The sequence below is a fragment of the Loa loa genome (assembly GCF_000183805.2).
Source record: "Loa loa unplaced genomic scaffold supercont3.210, whole genome shotgun sequence".
Taxonomy (NCBI): Eukaryota; Metazoa; Nematoda; class Chromadorea; order Rhabditida; family Onchocercidae; genus Loa; species Loa loa.
In genome coordinates, this window is record NW_018108390.1 from 1 (window position 1) to 21,130 (window position 21,130).

The 21,130-nt window shown below is 31.5% G+C and overlaps 3 protein-coding genes across 3 annotated transcripts in view; 2 read left to right on the top strand and 1 right to left on the bottom strand.

The window, feature by feature from the left end:
- Positions 1 to 1,151: 1,151 nt before the first annotated feature.
- Positions 1,152 to 9,175, top strand: LOAG_05286 (hypothetical protein; the record flags this gene model as incomplete). Its single annotated transcript, XM_020446807.1, has 17 exons — positions 1,152 to 1,237; positions 2,354 to 2,459; positions 2,695 to 2,863; positions 3,210 to 3,299; positions 3,533 to 3,737; positions 4,102 to 4,223; positions 4,671 to 4,819; positions 5,050 to 5,180; positions 5,322 to 5,394; positions 5,482 to 5,597; positions 5,815 to 5,992; positions 6,310 to 6,749; positions 7,081 to 7,329; positions 7,751 to 7,873; positions 7,960 to 8,054; positions 8,359 to 8,514; positions 9,120 to 9,175. The coding sequence occupies 17 exons, from the start codon at positions 1,152 to 1,154 to the stop codon at positions 9,173 to 9,175; spliced, it is 2,544 nt and encodes an 847-aa protein (XP_020302895.1).
- A 1,178-nt stretch (positions 9,176 to 10,353) lies between these two features.
- On the top strand, positions 10,354 to 14,623 carry LOAG_05287 (dolichyl-di-phosphooligosaccharide-protein glycotransferase; the record flags this gene model as incomplete). Its single annotated transcript, XM_003140824.2, has 9 exons — positions 10,354 to 10,523; positions 10,927 to 11,037; positions 11,668 to 11,849; positions 12,218 to 12,421; positions 12,780 to 12,925; positions 13,185 to 13,284; positions 13,447 to 13,615; positions 13,903 to 14,009; positions 14,465 to 14,623. The coding sequence occupies exons 1-9, from the start codon at positions 10,373 to 10,375 to the stop codon at positions 14,621 to 14,623; spliced, it is 1,329 nt and encodes a 442-aa protein (XP_003140872.1). The 5' UTR covers positions 10,354 to 10,372.
- Positions 14,624 to 15,807: 1,184 nt separating this feature from the next.
- The window catches only part of LOAG_18161 (Rapgap1), a gene marked incomplete at its 5' end in the record, with an annotated part of 8,616 nt that continues 3,293 nt past the window's right edge, over positions 15,808 to 21,130 (bottom strand). Inside the window, 12 exons of the mRNA XM_020450827.1 lie at positions 15,808 to 16,145; positions 16,293 to 16,495; positions 16,683 to 16,764; positions 16,927 to 17,046; positions 17,685 to 17,873; positions 18,043 to 18,191; positions 18,469 to 18,627; positions 18,799 to 18,903; positions 19,093 to 19,275; positions 19,913 to 20,011; positions 20,244 to 20,419; positions 20,642 to 20,786. Coding sequence (XP_020305447.1) covers positions 16,058 to 16,145; positions 16,293 to 16,495; positions 16,683 to 16,764; positions 16,927 to 17,046; positions 17,685 to 17,873; positions 18,043 to 18,191; positions 18,469 to 18,627; positions 18,799 to 18,903; positions 19,093 to 19,275; positions 19,913 to 20,011; positions 20,244 to 20,419; positions 20,642 to 20,786 — 1,698 coding nt within the window. The 3' untranslated portion in view covers positions 15,808 to 16,057. The remainder of the gene's footprint in view (positions 16,146 to 16,292; positions 16,496 to 16,682; positions 16,765 to 16,926; positions 17,047 to 17,684; positions 17,874 to 18,042; positions 18,192 to 18,468; positions 18,628 to 18,798; positions 18,904 to 19,092; positions 19,276 to 19,912; positions 20,012 to 20,243; positions 20,420 to 20,641; positions 20,787 to 21,130) is intronic.

Genomic DNA, 21,130 nt, shown 5'->3' on the forward strand with positions numbered 1-21,130 from the left:
GAGTTGTGGAAATGACACAAAAGTAGCATTGACAGATTTCAAATGATGGTGCTAATTCTAAATCACTTTTGACAATGGCAACGAACACTTCAATGATTTGTTAAGCGCTAGCGAGAAACCGAGAAACCGGAAATATCTATGATTTGGTTTCTTAGTCATTTCCAATTTAATGAGGATGCATAATTTCGGCCGTCCAAACATTCCAGTTCATCCATCGCTTGTCTGATTCATAATAGATTCAAGTTATTAGTCTCTGAAAGCTACACAAAGTCATTCTGTATTTTTTAATAATATTTGCTAAGCTTTTTATCATCGATCAATAATCAATTAAAGCCTTCTTAAATCCTTTTGCACAAAACGATTCGAGAATTTTAATCTTTACAATTTAAAGAAATTCAATACTACCTTATTCTTTTCTTCATAAGGTTTTATATTTGTACATATATTCCTTTACACAATACTCAACAATTCCGCTAGAGGAATATGGATGAACGTACACTTCAATGGCCACCTTTTCTTTGGAGTAATAGCGACGAATGCGACTAGTTATATTCAAAATATAATTTACATTGTTGTGTACGGTACGAATGGAACGTAAACAGCTTAGTGTGCACTAAATTCAAATTAATAAATCAACAGCAAACAACTATGATAAGTATACTAAAAAGCATATCCACATATTCTTCCCGTTAATTTAAATTTACTTGACCACCCTATGATGGCAAATTTTATTATAGCCTATTATGGTGGAAACTTTCTTCCTTGCTTATCATGATTTATTATATTAATTTCTGTTGCAGGTCATTTTTTTGTGCTACATTTTATACATCTAAATATTCGCTTTCGAATCTTTACGTGAAACGAAAAATTTTCATAGTGCACCGCTGATTGTCCAATCTGCTCTAGCGAGTTGCTTGTGGGTCGATTGCAGTCATTCATTTGATTACGACATATATATGTATATATATGTCGGCTCATGTATCGATAATTAATTAATTATATTCACCATCATTTTGTGTAGCTTTGTACATGTGTAATTAATAACTGATTACACGCACAGTATATGCAATACATTAAACAAAATTATAATGAATGGCTTTGAAATAAGTTATTTCCAATATTTAGGAGTCCATGGTACGTATATTATGATAATGAGGAGAAATGTAATGTTGGCAGGTGGCACTGCATTGGAGGATGGTGAAATTGAAGACGATGATGATTTAAACGATATTCGCAGGTTATTTTTCTTGAACATATGGTAACTAAGGGTGTTCGATTTGTGAAACGTTAATGGGATGATATGATGTAGACCAGCCTAACCTTATCCATCGGATAGCATAGATTATTAGTCGAGAAGATTGTTTAAAGCAAGCAACTTTATGACTCTTGCTTTAAGGATGGATTATTAAATCGTTGATACGTTTGTCAGATAAAGTTGTTACAACTGAAATCTTTTTCATGACTGCTTATAGTACAGCAGCAGTAATACAGATAACAGTAATGCTTATAGTTCAGCAGCAGTAATACAGATAATAGTAATGCTTATAGTACAGCAGTAATACAGATAACAGTAATACAGGTCAGTAATACAGCAGCAAAATTAGAGAACAGTGAAAAAAAATGTTTATACTTTAGATGTCATCTCTATTTTTTCAATATATCATCTCTCCTCATCCAACAATGTCTCAATCCACCTCTAACATTGGTGTCTATGTCATGACATTTTTATTACGGAATGAAACCTTGAGATGTTAAGCTTAATTTACAACTACAAATTTGCTATTGGCATTATTTCATTAAGCCGATTTCCTTCTTTTAATAATTTATAGCTTTTGCTTTTGCGTTCATTTCCTTCCTTTTAATTAACCTAAGGCTTTACTACTAAAGGTTTTAAAATACATGGTTATTTGCAATTACTGGTTATTTAACATGATTAATTCAGCGTTTGATTATTAGACCGTCAGCATCATTGTAGTTTTGATAGTTGGTAATTAATTCAATATTTTATTCTTGTTCAATCACAGCTTTGTTTGGCTGCAATTTGTGCACCTTTATAAAAGTTGTTTATTTTGATGTCAAAGTTTTATCTAGAGAATAATACCATAACAATTGGCTATGTGTTATTAAAATTTTAGATCATTACTGTGTCTGATGAATTACTGTGTAACAGCAGGAAGAAGCGTTAGTAGTCTGAATAATTTAATAGTCTGAATAATAACTTGCTAAAGATTTTTGATTTTGTTTGGAATTTGAGTGCGGAAAACCTTTAACATTACTTCCACATACAAAACTGTTGCTATTTAGTTTTGGTGTGTTTGCAGTCCTCCTCAAAAATTACATGTAATAACTGTAGGAGCACATCAGTGGAAATAAGTTCAGAGAAAGTAACACATGTTACATCGGCTAGTCTGGACGAGGAACGAGAACGCGAAGTGGACCGTATTATTCGTGAAGTGCAGGTATTGAAATGTATTCTTTAGAGTCTAACTTACTTTCGAGTGTACTTGTCGGTTTTAGTGGTAATTCTGCTGAAATTCATTGCTTGCCGTTCCAGTTTCACATATAGGTTCTGAACGAACAGAACTTCATTTTCCTCGCTTTCATTACATGAAAAAAGATGCTATGTTAAAGTGTATTACTTGATCCAGTAGTGTTTACGTTGATTGTTTTTTAAATATCAAAGGTAATTTTCAGGAAGCAGCAGATAAGTCAGAATTCACAAGCCTAATCTCTGCTGAACATTCAGTAGGAAATGTCAATTCAGATGATGAGGACGCTTTGCGTTTAGCAGTGTTAAATACAAGCAGGGATAAAAGATTTGTGCGACGACACTTGTCGCACGAAGCAGAAGAAGGAGAGATCAGTGAGAATTCTCTCTATCTATATCTATGTCTTTATGTATATCTGTATTTTTACCTATATCTATATATACACCTGTCGCACGAAGCAGAAGAAGGAGAGATCGAGGGAGCCTTAACAATTTTAAATTATCGTTCTCTTACTTTGGGACTTCAATTCTCTTTCAATATTAACATTCCATTTTTGAATACTACGTACCTACGTACCTTTGAGTCCAGAAATTTTTGGGTTGCATAAATCGTGACTTTTTCTTCATCTTCAGATACATGACTTAGGATTACTGTAGAATTATTAGTGGGGAAATTTGAACTTTATTTGCGAACTCAAACATTTACTTGTTTTTTTATTAGTTGATACTTCGTACGTGATACCAAGAAATCAGCAATTGAATGCGCGTTCTTCATCGCGGCAAACCTGGGTGCAACTGAAACGAAAGCAAAGTTAGCTTGTCAACTATCTTACCGTTATGAGTTAAAGAGTTTGTATATTGAAAAAGTTTGTATATTGGAAACTGCAATGGAATGCAGCTAAATACATATATATATACTAAACTATATACTAAACTAAATACATCGAAATACAGTACAAGGTAGCTGTTACTGAATAATTAAAAGAATTTCGAAATTTGTGAAAAAGGATGGTACATGACAATTGTTTTCCAATCCTTTTGCAGATAACAGATTTCAAAGGTATAATGATATGCAAAATCGCATCAAGAATAGTAAATTCCGTGAAACTGCGGTACCACTCAAGGTGACGGTACGGAATGATAACGCAAACGGTTATTCACGTTATATGCTAAATAATCAGGAGAAAGCGGTTGCACCAACCAGTAGTGCGGAGATGTTAGGAACAACTGTGAAACAATTTTCAAACCCGTAAAATTTTAATCATTCCTTTAGCTCTTTATTATAGTTATTTTTTTTAGTTGTAACAGCAAAATATAGCACACTGGTCAAATTCGTGATTTCCCCCTAGAAGATCAGAGCTCATACCATTGCTGCGCTGGAATTATCATACCTTGGTCTATAGTTCTAGTACTTGCAATCTCATGAACAATTCTTTTCATAACGAAATCCTTTATTCCTGTTGAATATTGTTCGGACCTGGTGTAATCCTCGATCCTAACTCTTTCCTGAGGATGTGTTTGGGTGTGAAAAACATCCACTTGTCTCTTTTTATTTTCAGTTTAATGATGAAGGAAGGCAGTTATTTTTAATTAATGCTATTTGGAAAATTTAGATTTGAAGAGCAACTGCATCGACTTCGATTGCGAGTGGAAGCAAGTAAATTTTCGAAAAGGATGGAGAATTTAGGAGATAATTATGAGCAAGTTGGAATGGATATCGTGGACAGTGATCGAGGTTTTTAGTCTTATGTTTTAAAGTTGCACATTTCTTATTACGGTAGCAAAATTCGCCTTTTTTGCGAATCAGGAGTTCATTAAAGAAATGAAAAGTGTAGTGTCTATTCCTATCAGCTTAATCTCTGTTACATGGTCTATCGATCACTTCGAGATTCAATAAAATATTAGGTAGATGAATTCTTAGATGATATATAACAGCCTGATTTTTCTTTTTACATTTTCTACATAAAACAAAAGTCTATGCGTTTCTTTTTGTATGTTTACAATGAGGTAATTGTTGATATAACTTTTTTTTAATACTAGAATTGAGTTGAAATGAGTTCATTCGTTTAAGCGAATATTTGACATTAGGGACATTGACTTGTTTTTTTTTTGCTACACATCATATCTCCATGCTGTTACCGCGTTAAAAGGATTTTGAAACGTAATAGTTCGCGGAATTCAGACTCACGTTCACGATCATCACCAGCATCGCCGTTAATCGATACTATGTCTATTCACCCTCATGAAATGCAAATCCGAAATGCGGTGCCATCCGATGGTGCTGATAACGAAGAAGATGTCGACCAACTGCGTGCTGAACTCTTGGAGCAGGTCAGGATTTGCGCGAAGCATTCTAAATATTATAAAAATGTTATTTCTTATGGCTTACTATTTAATTTTTATCGTTAGGATTAATTCGATATAGCATGTCTTTGCACGGTTTGAGACGTATTCGATACGATCTGTTGTTTTCTTTCATTCCTGTAGTGTATAAGCAACTAATTTTTGGTTTTACTTTTCTTCATATTATGCTTACACCGAAAACATTGATGTATTTACAGATAATGCAAAAAAAGAATGACAAGAAGTTAACATCTTTGAAATTGTCACTTGAAGAAGGTGAATTAAGCAGTGCAAATTCAGAAGAACAAGCTGCTCATGGTAGTAATGAAAAACCAAGTTCCAGTTACAGGTATTTTATTCCAAAAGTTCCTCCATGGATATTTTGATCAGGGAATGTTACAAAATTCCAACTCCACTTTAAGAACGGACAAACAAAAAGTCATGTTGCTAGAAAATGACACTTGAATTTTTAAGTTATATTTGTTTGTAGGACCGAAAGGCATTGTTCTAAAAGATATACAAATGTCGCAGAACAAAACCGGAAATCTATAGTAGATCGGAAGGTTTGCTAGTTTTTTATTTTTAATAGAAAACATGCTTATTGAATATTGTTAGCATTTTGATTCCTAACTGTGCAGGAAAGTCTTCAGCGTTCAAGGAAGGATGATTCTTTATCAAGTGGTAGTGATGATGGACCAGTTCAAGACTATCGTATCAAGTTACCACGAAAAAGAAAAGAAAACTTCCGCGAAACTATTTCCAAGAGGTAAATCACTTGTTTCCAGAATTATGATATATTGCTGTTTGTCTGCTTTACTCGTGTGATTAATCAATTAATTACTAAACCTACTTACTTGGGCAAATTTACTGAGCTAGAGGGGATAGTTTCCTTGTCAATTAGTGACTGTTTACTCATTCTTGCTAACTTCAGGGTGGTTTTAAACCTAGATAGTTCCTTATTTTATCTATGCATATGCAAACAGGTTACGTTGGAAATCAAAGGATGAATTTGGCGACATATCAGGAGTAGAAGGGAGAAAGGCTGAAGATTGGGAACGTATGGTTGATGTTGAAAGGAAAGTGTTGAAGGAAATTGAAAGAAAGTTAAGACATCGTGACGACCAAAAATGTGTTGCGCGAAGAAAGCGTGATAACTTTTTGGTTAGCAGTCGTTATGATTTCTCACATTTCTTATTCATCGTTAATTTCAAATTGATTTCGTGTAATCCGAGCAATTCCGTAATTATATGGTTGCGGAAAGGCATTAATAATCAAGCACCGCATGTTAATTGTTATCATGTATAGGCTTCTGAGCCATCAACAGCTTTACCATATTATTAAATGTGATAAATGTAGCTTAATCTCAAGACTTATGAAAGAGGTTCTAGTGCATGACCGGTAAATTCAGATAAACCTGGTGTGTCATAAATTTTGCAGTTTTAAAGTTCTAACTGATAAATATCCTTTGTGAAATTTAGGAGAGAGCAAATCGCTGTGCTCGTCAACTCGGCGTTCTTGAAGTAGAGATGGAAGTACTTCGATGTGATCAAGAAAAGGCGAAGGGTCGTCTGTCGTATTTGGAACGGCAGTTGAATAAAGCACAGTATGAAGAGAATTATAAGGATACAGAGACGAAGACATTTGGAAAAGAAAGTAAACGAATGGAACGACAGGTAGAAGAAGCTGAATCGATGGAAAATATGAACAAGGACGTTGAACATGTTTATGATCCTACGCAAATGGTGATCAAGTCGGAAAATGATGCAGAAGGATGGGGAACGGTAAAAGCGGGCGTTCTAGAACATTCTGAGCCGTTGAGTATGACTATTGCGATGGATTACTCTGATGATCGAGATGATGTTTCAAGGCCTACAAATAGTAGTAGTGGATCGCAGCATTCTTCTATAGATATTTTGGGGTTTACCATTTTATGTTGTTTTCTTTTGATTGTTCCGTTTCATTATTCTAGCAGAGAAATCAATTACGAGGTCAGAAATACTTATAAAATACTTGTAACATACATAAGTTACTTAGTTCATAAATTTTTCAAGTTACTGTTAGTGCAGCATACAGAAATATAGTTGATTCATTAATTGGGAGTTATATAATTTAGTTTGCAATATACGAATTGCATTAATCGAAATGAATTCATATGGTAGACTATTTCCTTAGCCTATCATCGAAGAAAGTGGATCGAAGAAACTAGTTTAATAATGAAATACAGTATGTAGTATGAGCATAATTTTCAGAGATTCCGATATAATTGAATTATCAGATTCGAGTGATTCAATGAATGGTCTTGTCACAGCAATGCGCGAGTTGGAGCAAGAAGAAGAGTTAGAAGCGAATTCCGTTGCAAAAGCTGCAACTGCGAATAGCCCCAATGTTTGTCAGGAAAATCCACACAAAGAAAGAAAGATCAATCGTACTGTAACACTAAGCGAAAAAGATGTTAATGAACTTAAAAATAATCCATTAATAATGTTTAACGGATATCGGTGCGTATATACAACTTAAAAATAGTATATTTCGAATTGATTTTTACATTTCTTCATCTTATTTCCGTGTAACTGCTTCCTTTAATTGGCTTGCAAAATATTTTTTGGTTTCATATCTACTTAATATTTTTATTCTTTGCCCATGGAACATTTCACGGTGCTTTTCAAGTGAAAGTGAGCAGTTAATATTATAGAAATATAGTGGAAGTTACCTGAAAATGCTTCAACTAATTGAATTTCATGTCTAGGACGGCAAAGTTTGTTGAAGGCAGTTGTCCCACAAAGTCGAGGAGAAGGGAATAGTGATGCTTGCAATGCGACTATACGTTGATTCTGGACACTTTTGATAACTCATATTTTTCATAAACAAAACCAACATAGCAGTAATAATTTTGTTTACTGTCAGTGAAGCCAATTTCAGCATATCTCCAACATTCCCTTACCATCTGATAGCTCATCGAGCTTTGTCAAACAAGTTGGACCCATTGAAACCGCTTTGTTACTATGAATTATTAGGAAGATGCGCTGACTCAACGTGTCCAATGTTCGTTTGTTTGACTTTGATCAGGTTGCAAAAGGTCGGTGAAGTACGTCTAAGGTAATGTATGGTTTTACTTACAAAAATTACAGGCAACATGAAGAGGATTATTTGCTGTCCGATGAAGAATTGATATGTAGCGTATTAACTTATTGTCCGAACCTTTGCCCACCTAAAAAAATGTTTTGTAAGTTCTTTTGTGATTTTCTTGGATATTTTGAATATATCTCGTTTAAATCATGTGTAGGATATGTGTAGAGAGATACTGGACTATGAAATACTTTGTAATTAACCTAAAGGTAAGCCAAAATTTGCAGGAAGATTTGCATAGTTTTATAGAGAGTTATATGATGCACCAGGAAAAACGTTATCGAAATAAGGTATTGTTGCACTTGTTTGAGGTTTTCGGAATTTTAATTCTGGATCGTTTAAATAAGGATTTATTTCCCACTTTACTTCAATTAGCAATTTTACTACCTTATCCTTTTTAGCCGAATATGCTCGTGAAATATTGAAAGAACATGAAACAAAACCAGTGGGCGAAATTATTGAGGATATGCTGAAAACCCTTCCGGATACCGAACGTCGTATAAAAGTTTGTGAGATGGCTACTAAATGTAGACCGCTATCGAAATGGTATTCGAAAGGTCATTTTGTTACTGTTTTCAAAAAAATTGCAATTTTGCTGATATTAGGCTACCAAGTTAAAATGAAAGTACAATGAAAAAAAAAAAATCCGAATGAGAGCTCCTGGAATTAACCTTCGTTCTTACTATTTAGGGATAGGGAATGTTCGATTACTGCATTGAGTAAGTACTAGTTTGTTCCATTAGTTCAATAAACGAATTTTTGCTTTTTTGGAAAGCGAAAAACATTATTTTTTGAACAGGAAGTGTTTCGGTATACTTTTCCTGAATTCATGGGGAATTCATTAAATAATAGCAAAAATGGCCAGGATTGTCGTAACTGTTTGCTGTGGTGCGTCTTTGAATATGATGTGTCCATAAGTTGTTATACATGGCTGTATAGCTGGACTTTCATTCCCTATTATCAAATCTTTCGATTTAATGTACCATCAGCTAAATGGTTCACAATAAATTTTTAGTAGAGTTCATGGTAAAAGTTCATATAAAGTTCATAGTGAAGTTTTATAGTAAAGATTGAAGGAAAAAGTACTTTCGATTTCAGGTTGTTCAATTTCCCAAATTTTGGTCAAATAAAAAACATCTCTTGCACTGCTAAAGTTTTTTAGATAATGAATCCATAGAATACGAAGTGCCTCAGCAATTCCATCAGTTATCGCTGTAAATAACAAGATATAAGTGAGGTGAGTAATTACGGTTATGGTTTTGGTGCTCTGTAGACGGTTGATGCGTATTTACCATGTCGTTCTTTCCCATCACTGGTTATTAGTTTAAACTTTATATGTTCATTATATTACTATTCTTTTTTTCTGTTGCATTTGTACTCGTTTAATCAAACTACTGTTCATTGCTCTTGTGAAATATGTTACTTTTTATTTATATACGCCATGTTATTTGAACTCAAAAAAAAGTACTTGTTATGCGGAGAGATGAGGCAGCGAAGAACAGAAGAAAATATATCGTCAGCAACGTCTTCATTTGATTACTTCATCGTGATGCTGTTTGAAATCTCCAAATTATCATTCGAAAATTGGATGCAATTTGTGAATTTTTCTTTTTATCTGTTATTTATTTAGCAGTCCAAGCGAAATAAAAAGTAATTTTTCGTTCCCATTTCTATTCAAAATTTTTTAGACTGGTCATGTACCAAATGATGTACTTGAACTTATCTGCAACTGAAAAGGTTTGTAAAATGGCTTATTAAGCAAATAGTTGGAACATATGAGGAAGTTTTGCAAATAAAGTAAATGGATGTGAAATGTATTTTACACACTTTAACCAAATAAATCGTAGAAGTGTTCTGCTTATTCAGCATTTTAAGCTTTGAAAACGACTAGATATTTAGTTTTTTTTTTTACTTCGACATTAAATTTTGCAATGTGATTGTTATATTATTTAAAATTATTTGGCAATTGTGTCTTGCAATATATTATGTTTCCATTTCATCCAATATTCGTTGCATACAAGTAGATTGATTATTCAGGATGCAACGCAACTTTCGATTTGAAAAAGGGGAAAGAAGTACTAGAAATATGGGAGAGGATGAAAAATAAGAGTAAAAGGTCGGAGAGAAATATTGCGAAAATAATGGTTTAAATTCTGATAGTTCAGAATTTAGAGATGTTATATTGGCGATATGTTTGAGACTTCATTTTTGTCGTTTCTTCAGTTTTTTTTTCTTTATATAGCGTTGTTCATCAGGAATAGCGAGATATTAGTACGAGTTGATAATTTTTCACAAGCATTTTCCAAATATACAGAACAAAATGGTAAATGAATTTACTATGATTTCGTGTGAAACGATTCACTTCCGTTTTTCGAAATTTAGATCAACTGAACTTTAAAATTTAGAAGTGTTAGTATGACGACATTTTCGAATTGCTTATTGCTCACTGCTGTTTCGGTAATCATGTTACAAACTGTACCGATTATCAACGCTGGCAAAATATTGCTTTTGGTCGATAATTTGAGTGTTAGGGAAACGCATTCTATCTTCTTGAAATCCCTGAAAGGTTATTAATGATTAATTTAATCGAATCAGTTGCCTAATTTTTTCTTACTACTGCTTCTGATCTCGTTCCATAAATGGACGGTATATTTTCCACTGGTGTATGGTAAGGCTTTTTAAATGGCCTCCACTTTTTTATTTCTTTTTTCCACCACCAATAAAAAGTAATATTTGTAAAATTTGAGGATGTATAATTTAATCGAGGAAATTTGATTATTTTGCAACAATCAGTAAATAATGCATGAGATGGACAATCTATCGAAAAATAAACAAATCTTTCGCACTTCGTTTTGTTACTGTTGAAATCGGACAATGAAAATCATAGGTGTACCTTATAGGAGAATTTCGGAAAATTTTTAGTTTTTTAAAAAGTTATTTAGCAATGCATAATTTGTTTCGTATTTCAGAAAGGGGACATCAGTTGACTATAAAAGCTGCAGATGATCAAACACTAACTCTCACAAAGTACGGCGAGCACCTCTACGATCATCTTATAATTTTTGCGCCAGGAGTTGATGGTAACATTCTAATTTTGCATCACTTACAATCCTTAAATGCTCTTGAACTTGCGTTTTATAGTTTACATCATGAGGAACAAAGTTTGTGTCCTTGGTACTTCAAGTATGGTGGAAAAACGGCGTGATAGGTTTATTAGCTGGAGTCTCAAGAATTTTTAAATCTTTTCTCTCATTAGTCCAGAACTGGCTTCAGTAAGTCACAACACGACAGTTTGTTATTTTAGGTTTAGACTTGCTTAGGTTGCAGAAATTTTCCCTATCTTTTTATGAAAATATAAAGCGGTGATATGCTTTTGCTAGGCAGTAAACGAATTAGTAGTGATACAGTTAGGATGTGGATCTATTACCCACCAGCAGAGCCTAGCAAAATAAAATCAACTATCAAAAGGAGTGAAGAATAACATGGATGTAACCAAGCGAAATATGCTGGTAAGATGAAAGACAATATCGTTCTATTTGATGATTCAAATCACTATTTAATTCGGCTGAGAAAGATTGTGTGGTACTTTAAAATAAAAAGAGTGGGAGGTTTTCTACCATGGGATAGTTTCCAGCATCTTGTTACGTCAAAATCATTGCTAACATTAACATTAGAAAATCACAAATTCCTGTTTCATATCTCTGTTATAGAATTTGGAGGAACGATTAATGTCAAAGCCATAACATCTTTTATTGATAATGGTGGCAACGTGTTAGTGACAGCGGGAACACGGGTTGGTGATGCTTTACATGATTTAGCTGCGGAGAATGGTTTCGAATTTGATGAGAATCGAACTGCTGTCATTGATCATTTGAATTATGACACCGTTCTTGTGAGCTTTTAATTTTTAATTTGACTTGTACTATTTAAGATCATGCTTATTTATACCCCGTTCAGTTTTATAAGCTCTTTTAAATGCTGCTTAAAGAATTTTCCTCTATTATAGATGTATATGCCCAAATCACTCTATTTTTAGTTTATTTATGCAATTTCTTGTCTTATGCTTTTTGAGACTTCTTGCTTACATTTTGTCAATCATTTTTTTGTTGGGGGCCGATTACAGAACGGTTTTTTTTAATGCTTAGTCCCAGAAGATTAATAAACGACTCGGATTAACTGAAGTTATTGGTAGATAACTGTATGTTTCAGTGTTTTGGAATAGTTCGTAGATGTTTCTCAGCTTTACTAAATGAATTACAGGATGAAGGAGATCATACGACGATTGTAGCTGATCCGTCAAACCTTTTGTCCGCTCCAATGCTTATAGGGAAAACACGGCAAGCTGGTCCTATTCTGTTCAGAGGGGTGGCTTTAATTTCTGACAAGACGAATTCGCTTCGTCTGGAAGTACTTTCTGCTTCAACAACTGCTTATTCATTCAATCCCCGTGAAAAAGTTGAAGAAGTATGTTTTTACATTTACATGAGTTTAATTAAATTATGAGAATGAAGATGACAAACTAATAGAAAGGATAAATGTTCTCTATAAACAAACAATAATATGAAGCATGATCTAGCTGTTGGTCTGTGCCACATGCCTGTTCGATCTTAGACACCCATCGCATTTGCATGGAGTTTTTCAGCGGCATGAACTTTAAAATTTGCGAATTAAAATAATATCAAAATGCAATTCAGATTTAATTTTAACTGGAATTTTTGTAAAAAACCTACTACATTGCAAAAATTTTCCCTTATTTTTCAAAAAGTTCTCGATGCTTAAAAAATAAATGTTTTGAGTTCCTTTTTTTTTTGCTTCATTTCAGTATCCAGGTGCTGTGGGGCGTTCGACACTACTGATTGGTGCCATTCAAGCTCGAAATAATGCACGTGTTGTATTGAGTGGCTCGATTGCCATGTTTAGCGATGCCTTTATCGGTGCAAATGTCAGCAAATACGGTTCCACAACGAAGTATTTTGATTTACTTTTCTAAACTTCCTTAAATTTATATGGAATTTCTAATTAACAATGATCAGATTTTCCCTTATCTTTCCAAACGTATGATTCCAAATAATTCCAACCAATCGCGACCATCCATGGTCTTTTGAAATGATTAAACAAACCACAGGACCATTTCAATTTCTTGATCATCAGGTCATTGATAATTGATTTCTGATATATTTCCACTTAGCATCATATGAATGTCTTAAGGGAGAAGGTATTGTTTTAGGCTTCAGAAAAGTGGAAATTTCGAATTAATAACCGAATTAAGCAAATGGGTATTCATGGAGAAAGGTGTACTGAGAGTGAAGAATGTTTGGCATCATAAGGTATATCTGTATTTTTCCCGGTGTTATGGTTATTAAACTTCTATTGAACTATAAAAGAGTGCCAATTTCATGAAGTTAATTTGCTAGATTGTGATAGATTAAACTTCTGGTAGCACAAAAGATATTGCATAGACCCGATTTTCCCCACTTTATTGAATTTAGGTTGGTGAAAGGAATCCTCCACGAGAATATACAATTTTGGATAATGTTGAGTATACGATCGAAATTGAAGAGCTCAGTAACGGGAAATGGGGACCGTTCAAGGGGAATGATGTTCAATTAGAATTCACCCGTATTGATCCTTTTATTCGGACAACTCTCAAAAATTACAGTATGCTTTCAATTTAATTCTCAGAGTTCGTTTTCGAGCTTTTTCTACAATGCTTTCACTACTGGAATGTTGGTCGATTCAAGTCACATAACTCTAATAGCAGTCTAACAAAACAGTACATAGCCCACTCAAGTCCCCAAGGGACCTGAAATATAGCAAATTATTCAGGTCAAAATTTTTTCAGGAAGTATTAGGAGATAAAATGCAATGAGTTAAGATCGCATAGTTATTCATTATATGAAGAATCGTATTTTGTGGTTTCGTAAATTTACTACACTTTGTTATAGATGGCAAATTGAAAACACAGTTTAAACTTCCTGATGTTTACGGCGTGTTCAAATTCATGGTTGATTATCGTCGCATGGGATATACACATTTGTTGGATGTACAACAGGTAAGTAATAATCATTTTTATAAAGTAATAGACAGCTTGTACTAAGGTATTTAGTACTAATAAGCTTTATTATCTTGAGCTCTCTTGACATTCTTTAGGTGTAGAAGCTTGGCTGTTAAGACTCAGAAAAGGATGGAAATATGACTTGTGCCTTTTTAGATGCTATAGCATTCAGGATGTTATTTGGATATTTAAAAGCTGACGTGGATAACGTGAAGAGATAAATAACAGAATAAATAAAAGAGTGAAATAATGATTAGATAACAAGTTTCCACAGGCAACTAAGTGACTAAGTGATCGTGAACGTATTTGGGAATAAAGTTGGATCCTCATGAAAATATACTGAGATTCTGTTTGGCTTTTTGAATATATCGCTTTTTTAATTTTTGGTTTTGCAGTATTTCTTTAATTTCAGTATTTCTTTAATTTAACTTGCAGTATTTCTTTAATTTCAGGTGTCTGTTCGACCATTGCAACATACCCAGTATGAACGTTTTATCTATAGCGCATATCCTTATTACGTTTCTGCATTTTCGATGATGATAGGAGTCGTTCTGTTCTCATGCGTCTTTCTCTATCACAAAGAACCATCAAAGGATATAAAGAAGGACTGACCTTTGTTTGTTTGGCCTGTTCCATTAATATTTATTATAAAGTTTACTTATTATGCTATTTTTCTAGTACAAGTTGATTAATGGTACAATCCTCACTTTTTAATAGGTTGTGATGATCCTTTTAAAAAGTTTTTTGATATCCAGTTTTACGCGAATCAACAAAATTTCTGCTGTTGTTAGATATTAACATTTTTGGCGTTAATGAAATTACACTTCAGCATATAATGTTATATACAACATAAAAGGAAGAATCATACTGTTAACTTCTTAAAAATATTTCGTTTATTGATACTAATCGATTAATCACAGTGATCGCAGGCTAACTAATGGCACTGATCTAAACAGTAATGCTGTATCATTGTTTATCTCTCAATTGGTCCATAAATTTGTTCGATTATTTGATTTTCTAACTTTCAATCACAACTGGCTTTTCTCTTTCTTCACTTATCCCAGGAGGCTCATTACTCTCAGTGTGATCCAAATTCTATTTATTATTCTTTATTAGGGCGAACGATCGAGTGAGCAGGATGTTACTGTATGAGACTTGTTATTTACCTTTTCTTAGGGTATTTTGTTATATTCTTTGCCGGATTTAAATCTCTTTATTATTACCTTTTTTTATTGTTGATAAATGATTAATTGTGAACCTTCGGAAGTTGTCAATAAACGATAGAAAATGACAGAAGTACTGAGATGATTGTACAGGTTATTTCACATCTTAGTGCGAAATATATGTTTCCTGAAACTTCTTAAATTTTCATTTGTTTCTTCCCAATCATCCATAAAGATGCATGTGGTACTCGAAAAAGGAACAAAATATAAAAATTTATACAACAGCAATTTGTGCATTTGTGTACAGGCAACATCCAATATTTCCAGCAAAAATTAGCAAATTTAAATTCAATTCCACGACGGGAACACTTTTTTATTCACAAAACCATACAATAATAAAATTGAAAAAAAGATAAAAACAGACATAATGGGAAAAAAGTAAAATTATACTAGAGGTATAGAACTATATACTTAGTTTATGACTAAATTGAAAATGCTAATTAGTTAACACCCTCATTCTCGGGTAATGGTAAAGAAATTTCAATAATTCTAATGCGACAAAAAAAGAGAAAAAATGAAATTTCGGAAAAAAAAACTGAGTTTCCATATCATTCATTATTTTTCCTATCCATTGATTATCACAACAACTTTCTAAGAACTGTACAATGAAATTATCAACAACATTGCGTATCATTTCGTAGATATCAAACATTACATCTTCCAAAACATGTTAAAACTTGAAAAATTAAAAATGAATTAACAATAAATGTTTATACTTGTAATCCTGAATCCATAAAAACATGCGAGGTACATTGATAATCTGTTTAAGGTAGTAGTAAATGTATGATCTGTATGATTCTGCTGATAAATTTCACTATAACCTTAATTTGGCAATGATCGACGTAACATCTTACGTAATCTTGCAATTTCTTCATTTGCTTTATCCAAATCACCAGCTAATATTGATTGTCTGAAAGTAAAATTTTACAATAGCTTATTTGCAGCGAAAAATTTTACAAACTAATTTACTCTTAATTATAATTTCAACATTGTTATATTGCAAGTAATTGTATTAACTAATATTAACAATAAAAAATACAAAACATGGCAGACATACCGTTCTTTTAATTTTTTAATATCTGTTTTGCAAGTAACATTTTGACGTAATAAATCCATTCGTTCTGTTCGTAATTTTTCGACATCATTAAGAAGTTCATTAAGACGTTTTACTTCTTCCTCTCGTAAAGGTGCTTGACGATCAATACAACAATTACACGGTATACGATTTGAATGTACAACTTCAGTGGATGATAATGATTCCTGGAAAATATTTGCAATCACTTTCATACTCTTAATTTTTTAGCTTATTATTGAAAGTTATTCTTAATAACTCTACCGTATCTCGCCTATTTTCTTTTTTTCTTTCTTTTTTTTTCTGCACCGAAAACTTCCACACTCTTGATGAGTCCCATAGTTATCCCAGAAATAAGAAAGAAAAAATTGTTACCAGTCCAGTATCCGAATCATGTCCCATTTCAGTACTTTCATTTTCACCACTTGACAAGTCCCATTCTCCATGATTATGCTTGCTTAAAATAATTTAATCTAATTTTTTAAAAGAAATATAACTCAAACATTTAAGTTATATTCGCTTCATTACTTTAATTTGAGAATTTTATTGACCAAAAAACTTATTCATCATCAATTTGATGTTAAAAAAAAAAAGAAGAAATGAAAAAATAATTTGGTACCATAAATCGCCAATTTTCAAAAAAGCATTTTGAGATGGAATCGATAAGAATAATCCAGATGAATTGTCACCACGACTACCATATGCTTCATCTGTTTCATGATGATGCTCTTGCAACGATCTGGAGAATATTTGCTAATTCTAACCAAATGTATCTATTAAAATTAATTAAATTTTAATATTTCGAAAATTTTATCAAATTTAAGTCTAAAACATGAAAAATCTTTGATATATTTGATTCAAATATGAAAACAAATGACAAACATGAACAAACAATAAACAATGAACAAACAAATAAACAAATAACAAAAACAAATGAAAAAAAAATTATGGGGGGGGGGGGAAAAAAAAAGGAAATACGTTCGAAAAACAAATAGCTAAATAAAAAAATTTGATTTGGTTTTATGAATTTTCTGTTTTTTTCTTTTTTAATGAAACACATAAATTTCTTTATTGGCAATTTAAAGATGTAAGAAACAAATACTAACAAATATAATTTCTGCATAGCATTTACTGATTATAATCAAATATACCATCAAAATTTACTAAATTTCAACAAATTCACAATATCAAAAGGTAATGTCATGGTGAAATGGGAGAATACTTCATTACGTTTGATAGTATTTAAAAAAAAATTTATCCTTCATCAACTGTCACATACATATACATATACACATACACACATACACACACATACACATACATGCACAGTCACACATGGATATATACGTATATTAGAAAAATCCAAGAATTGCTTACTTTTTAAATTCACCAGAAGAATTCCGTTGCTGAATGCTACTTCCGGCTCCACTAGTTGATGTCGAGCTTCTGGAAATTGATTCACCAGTGTATGATTTCCGGTTAGCATTCTTTGGACTATTTAAGGAAGCTGTTGTTGGATTCTGCATGGATAATGATGCTGTCACATCTTGAGATACTGATCGTGACCTGATCAATTAGTACCGAATTAAACTTTATTCAATATTTTTCAAATTATTTCTGTTCAATTTAAATGAAAAAAATGAAAATGAAAGTAAATTATTAATTAGGAACAAAAAAGGAATTGGAAATTTTGTACTCATTAAGTAAATAAATTATATATATGCCATATTTTTACCTTCCGGTTAATGCTTTTTTAACGGAATGAAAAATTCCTATTGAATGTGAAATATTATCCGTTGTTTCCAGTAATGGTAAACCATAAAATTGTGCTCGTTCTTTTAAATTACCATAAAGTGCTTCTAATAATGATGAGCGTGTTCGTTCCTGTGAAAGAAAAAAAAAGGAAAGTTACAAAAGTTTGATATCTTTTGAAATAATCTAAAATTGAAAAAAATTAAAAATCGTTATATATTTCTTTTTTTTAAAAAGAATGAATTACTTTTGATAGCATATATTATAAATTAAATAATAATTTTTTATTTTTTTCGGTGGTAAAACCATTGTAAAAATGATATAAAGCATTAAAAATTTATAATCAATAAATAAGCAAATCATTTTTTTTACTTTTAAATTTTGAGTTCAAAGTTTTAATAGAACTTACAGCAAGTTTGGCAAATTTCGTTGATTTATAAGCAGCATTTTCCGCATTGATTAATTTGGTAAGCAAAAAATTGCGAAATTCTTGACCTTTCCGAAAAATGGATGGTGCTGGGAGAGTAGGTCCAAAAAATGGGACATCATCACGTGCTGTTACAGATACCTGTGAGGAAAAAAAAATGATATACAGAAATGAAATAATGAAAAACTATGAGAAATTAGGCGGAACTTGAAATAATAACAATTGAAAGTTAAATTGTATACAGGATAAATTTTGGGTTCAAAGTTCAAAACTTCTTGAAATTTCTGAAAAATTTCAACAAAATAAACATACACGATAGCGAGCTTTTTCAGTACATGAATCAATTGGTTGAACAACAATAAAAGCATGTAAAAAATTACTCGCTATCATATCAGCGGAAAATGGTGTATTTTCTTCCTGTAATTAATTCTTCAATATTATCCAATTAACAGTGCTTATGCTTATTTATTTATTTATTATTTGATATGTATCAAAAATTAACAATTAATTAGTAGACGATAATTAAATGCATAAAAATAAGTCTATTAATTGATTTGGTTGGAAATATTACTAATAAACTAAGAAGGAAAATGAAAAAAAAAAAACCTGAAAAACAATAGCAACAATATCATTTCCAATATGTCGTTTTCGTTGTAATTGCTGAGTGTCACCAGCTGTATAAGGTAACATGGTAGATATATGGAACATAATTTCACGTTGTCGAAATTGACAATAAACTGATTCGATACCTGTTTGACCATGTTGTGTATCCAATCCACCACGATAACCCTTTAGAAAATATTACTATTATTAATTATTTTAATTAATAAGTTCTTCAACAAATAATAAATATTTGCCATTGTTTGGCGTTAATGCTTTGAATAATAAATTCTTTACTAATTATAATTATAATAATGCATATTTTTATTAATAAAACAAAAAAAAGAAAGAATTTCCAACAAATACAAGCAATATTACCAATAATTGTTTAGTAGTAAATAATGCTACTACAATTATTACATATGAATGATTAATAAATGAGAAAGCAATTAAGTATAGAAGAAGGAAATAATATATGAATTGAAAATAAGATCAAATAATGTATGTATAATTGTTTATTTTCTAAAAGTATTTATTTTTGATTGCCAATCATGTAATCGATAATAAATCGATAATTTTAAATCTGGAGCAATTTTTAAAATAATTTATCAAATCAAGTTAATAGTATTTCGTTTCTTCGTTATTGTCCATTTTCATGATATCTTCATCAAAAAAGGAAAAAGAGTACAAGATTAGATTTCATTTCTTTTTTTTGAAATATTTTTTTCCGGAAAATTTCTTTAAAAATTGGGATTAAATGAAAATATTTCATATGACAATCAATTATTTCATATTTCGAAATTATGATTCACATGAAATTGTTAACCTTGAAATCCCTGAGTTCTATTCGTTCACCAATGATATTTAAAAATTCATCGAAAGCATTTGAATATACGGCATTTCCGAAAAGCTCTTCTTCGGTAGTCTGTAAATGCAAGTTTAAAATTAATGAGAAATTAATATCACTAATCTAGAAGGTGTAATTAAGGGATTATTTCGTACAGTTCAGAAATTACTGAACATATGAAATTATTACTTTTCTTTTTTTTGCTTTTCTTTATCTCAGGTAATAAAATTTCCTTTTTCTTGAAAACAAAATTGTTGAATAAAGTAAATATTATGGATTAGAATTTCAAAAGTTTTATTTGATGTTTTACCTGGCCAAATCGTTGATAGATAACGCCAAATTTGTAAGTGTTTGTTAAAACATGCTCATCATATTTTAAAATCATTTCCGTACCACCCGGGAAAGCTACTGGACTAAATCGATCTGTTGTTACTTCATCACACAATAATCGTGCCATTCGACTTGCAGTTGGTCGATCTGCTAGAGCTAAATAATAATTTATTGATTGTAAAAGAATAAGAAAATGTACATTTTTGCTTGTTTATTCTTTAATATGTTTGCATGCAGCACGTCGTATTCTATAACTGCGTGTTATTTTATTTGGCATACATTAGAAAATTGCATAAAATCCATTGATACTATACTATATAAATATCTTACTGTAAAATAAAGCTACACTATTCTATTCTGCAATCCATAAATAATTACCAGAAGCAGGGACAATTTCATGTACGGTTCCATGTCTGGTCCGTAAAATAATCCTAAAATGTTCCTGGGATGAGATTAGTTCCGTTCGTGCCGACAACACCAATGGCCCTAATTTGTTGTCAGTTGCATAAAAATCATGATGCTCCTAAAATATGTTTATTTATTCACTTATTTGTTTATTTACTTATTTATTTATTTGCTTATTTATTTATTTATTTATTTATTTACTTACCTATTTATTTATTTATCTATTCATTTATTTATTTATCTATAATCTATCCAAGGTATATTAAGGTAATTTGAATTAATAATAAATTATATTTAGTCAACAAGCAAAATTAAACAAAATAATTTCATATGTCCAATGACGCATATTTTAATAAAATTAATTAGCACATCCAATTTATTGATTAACTTATTCATTTTTTGTTTATTGTAATTAATAACTGACTTATTTATAATTATTACACTGTTTATTTGATTTAAATT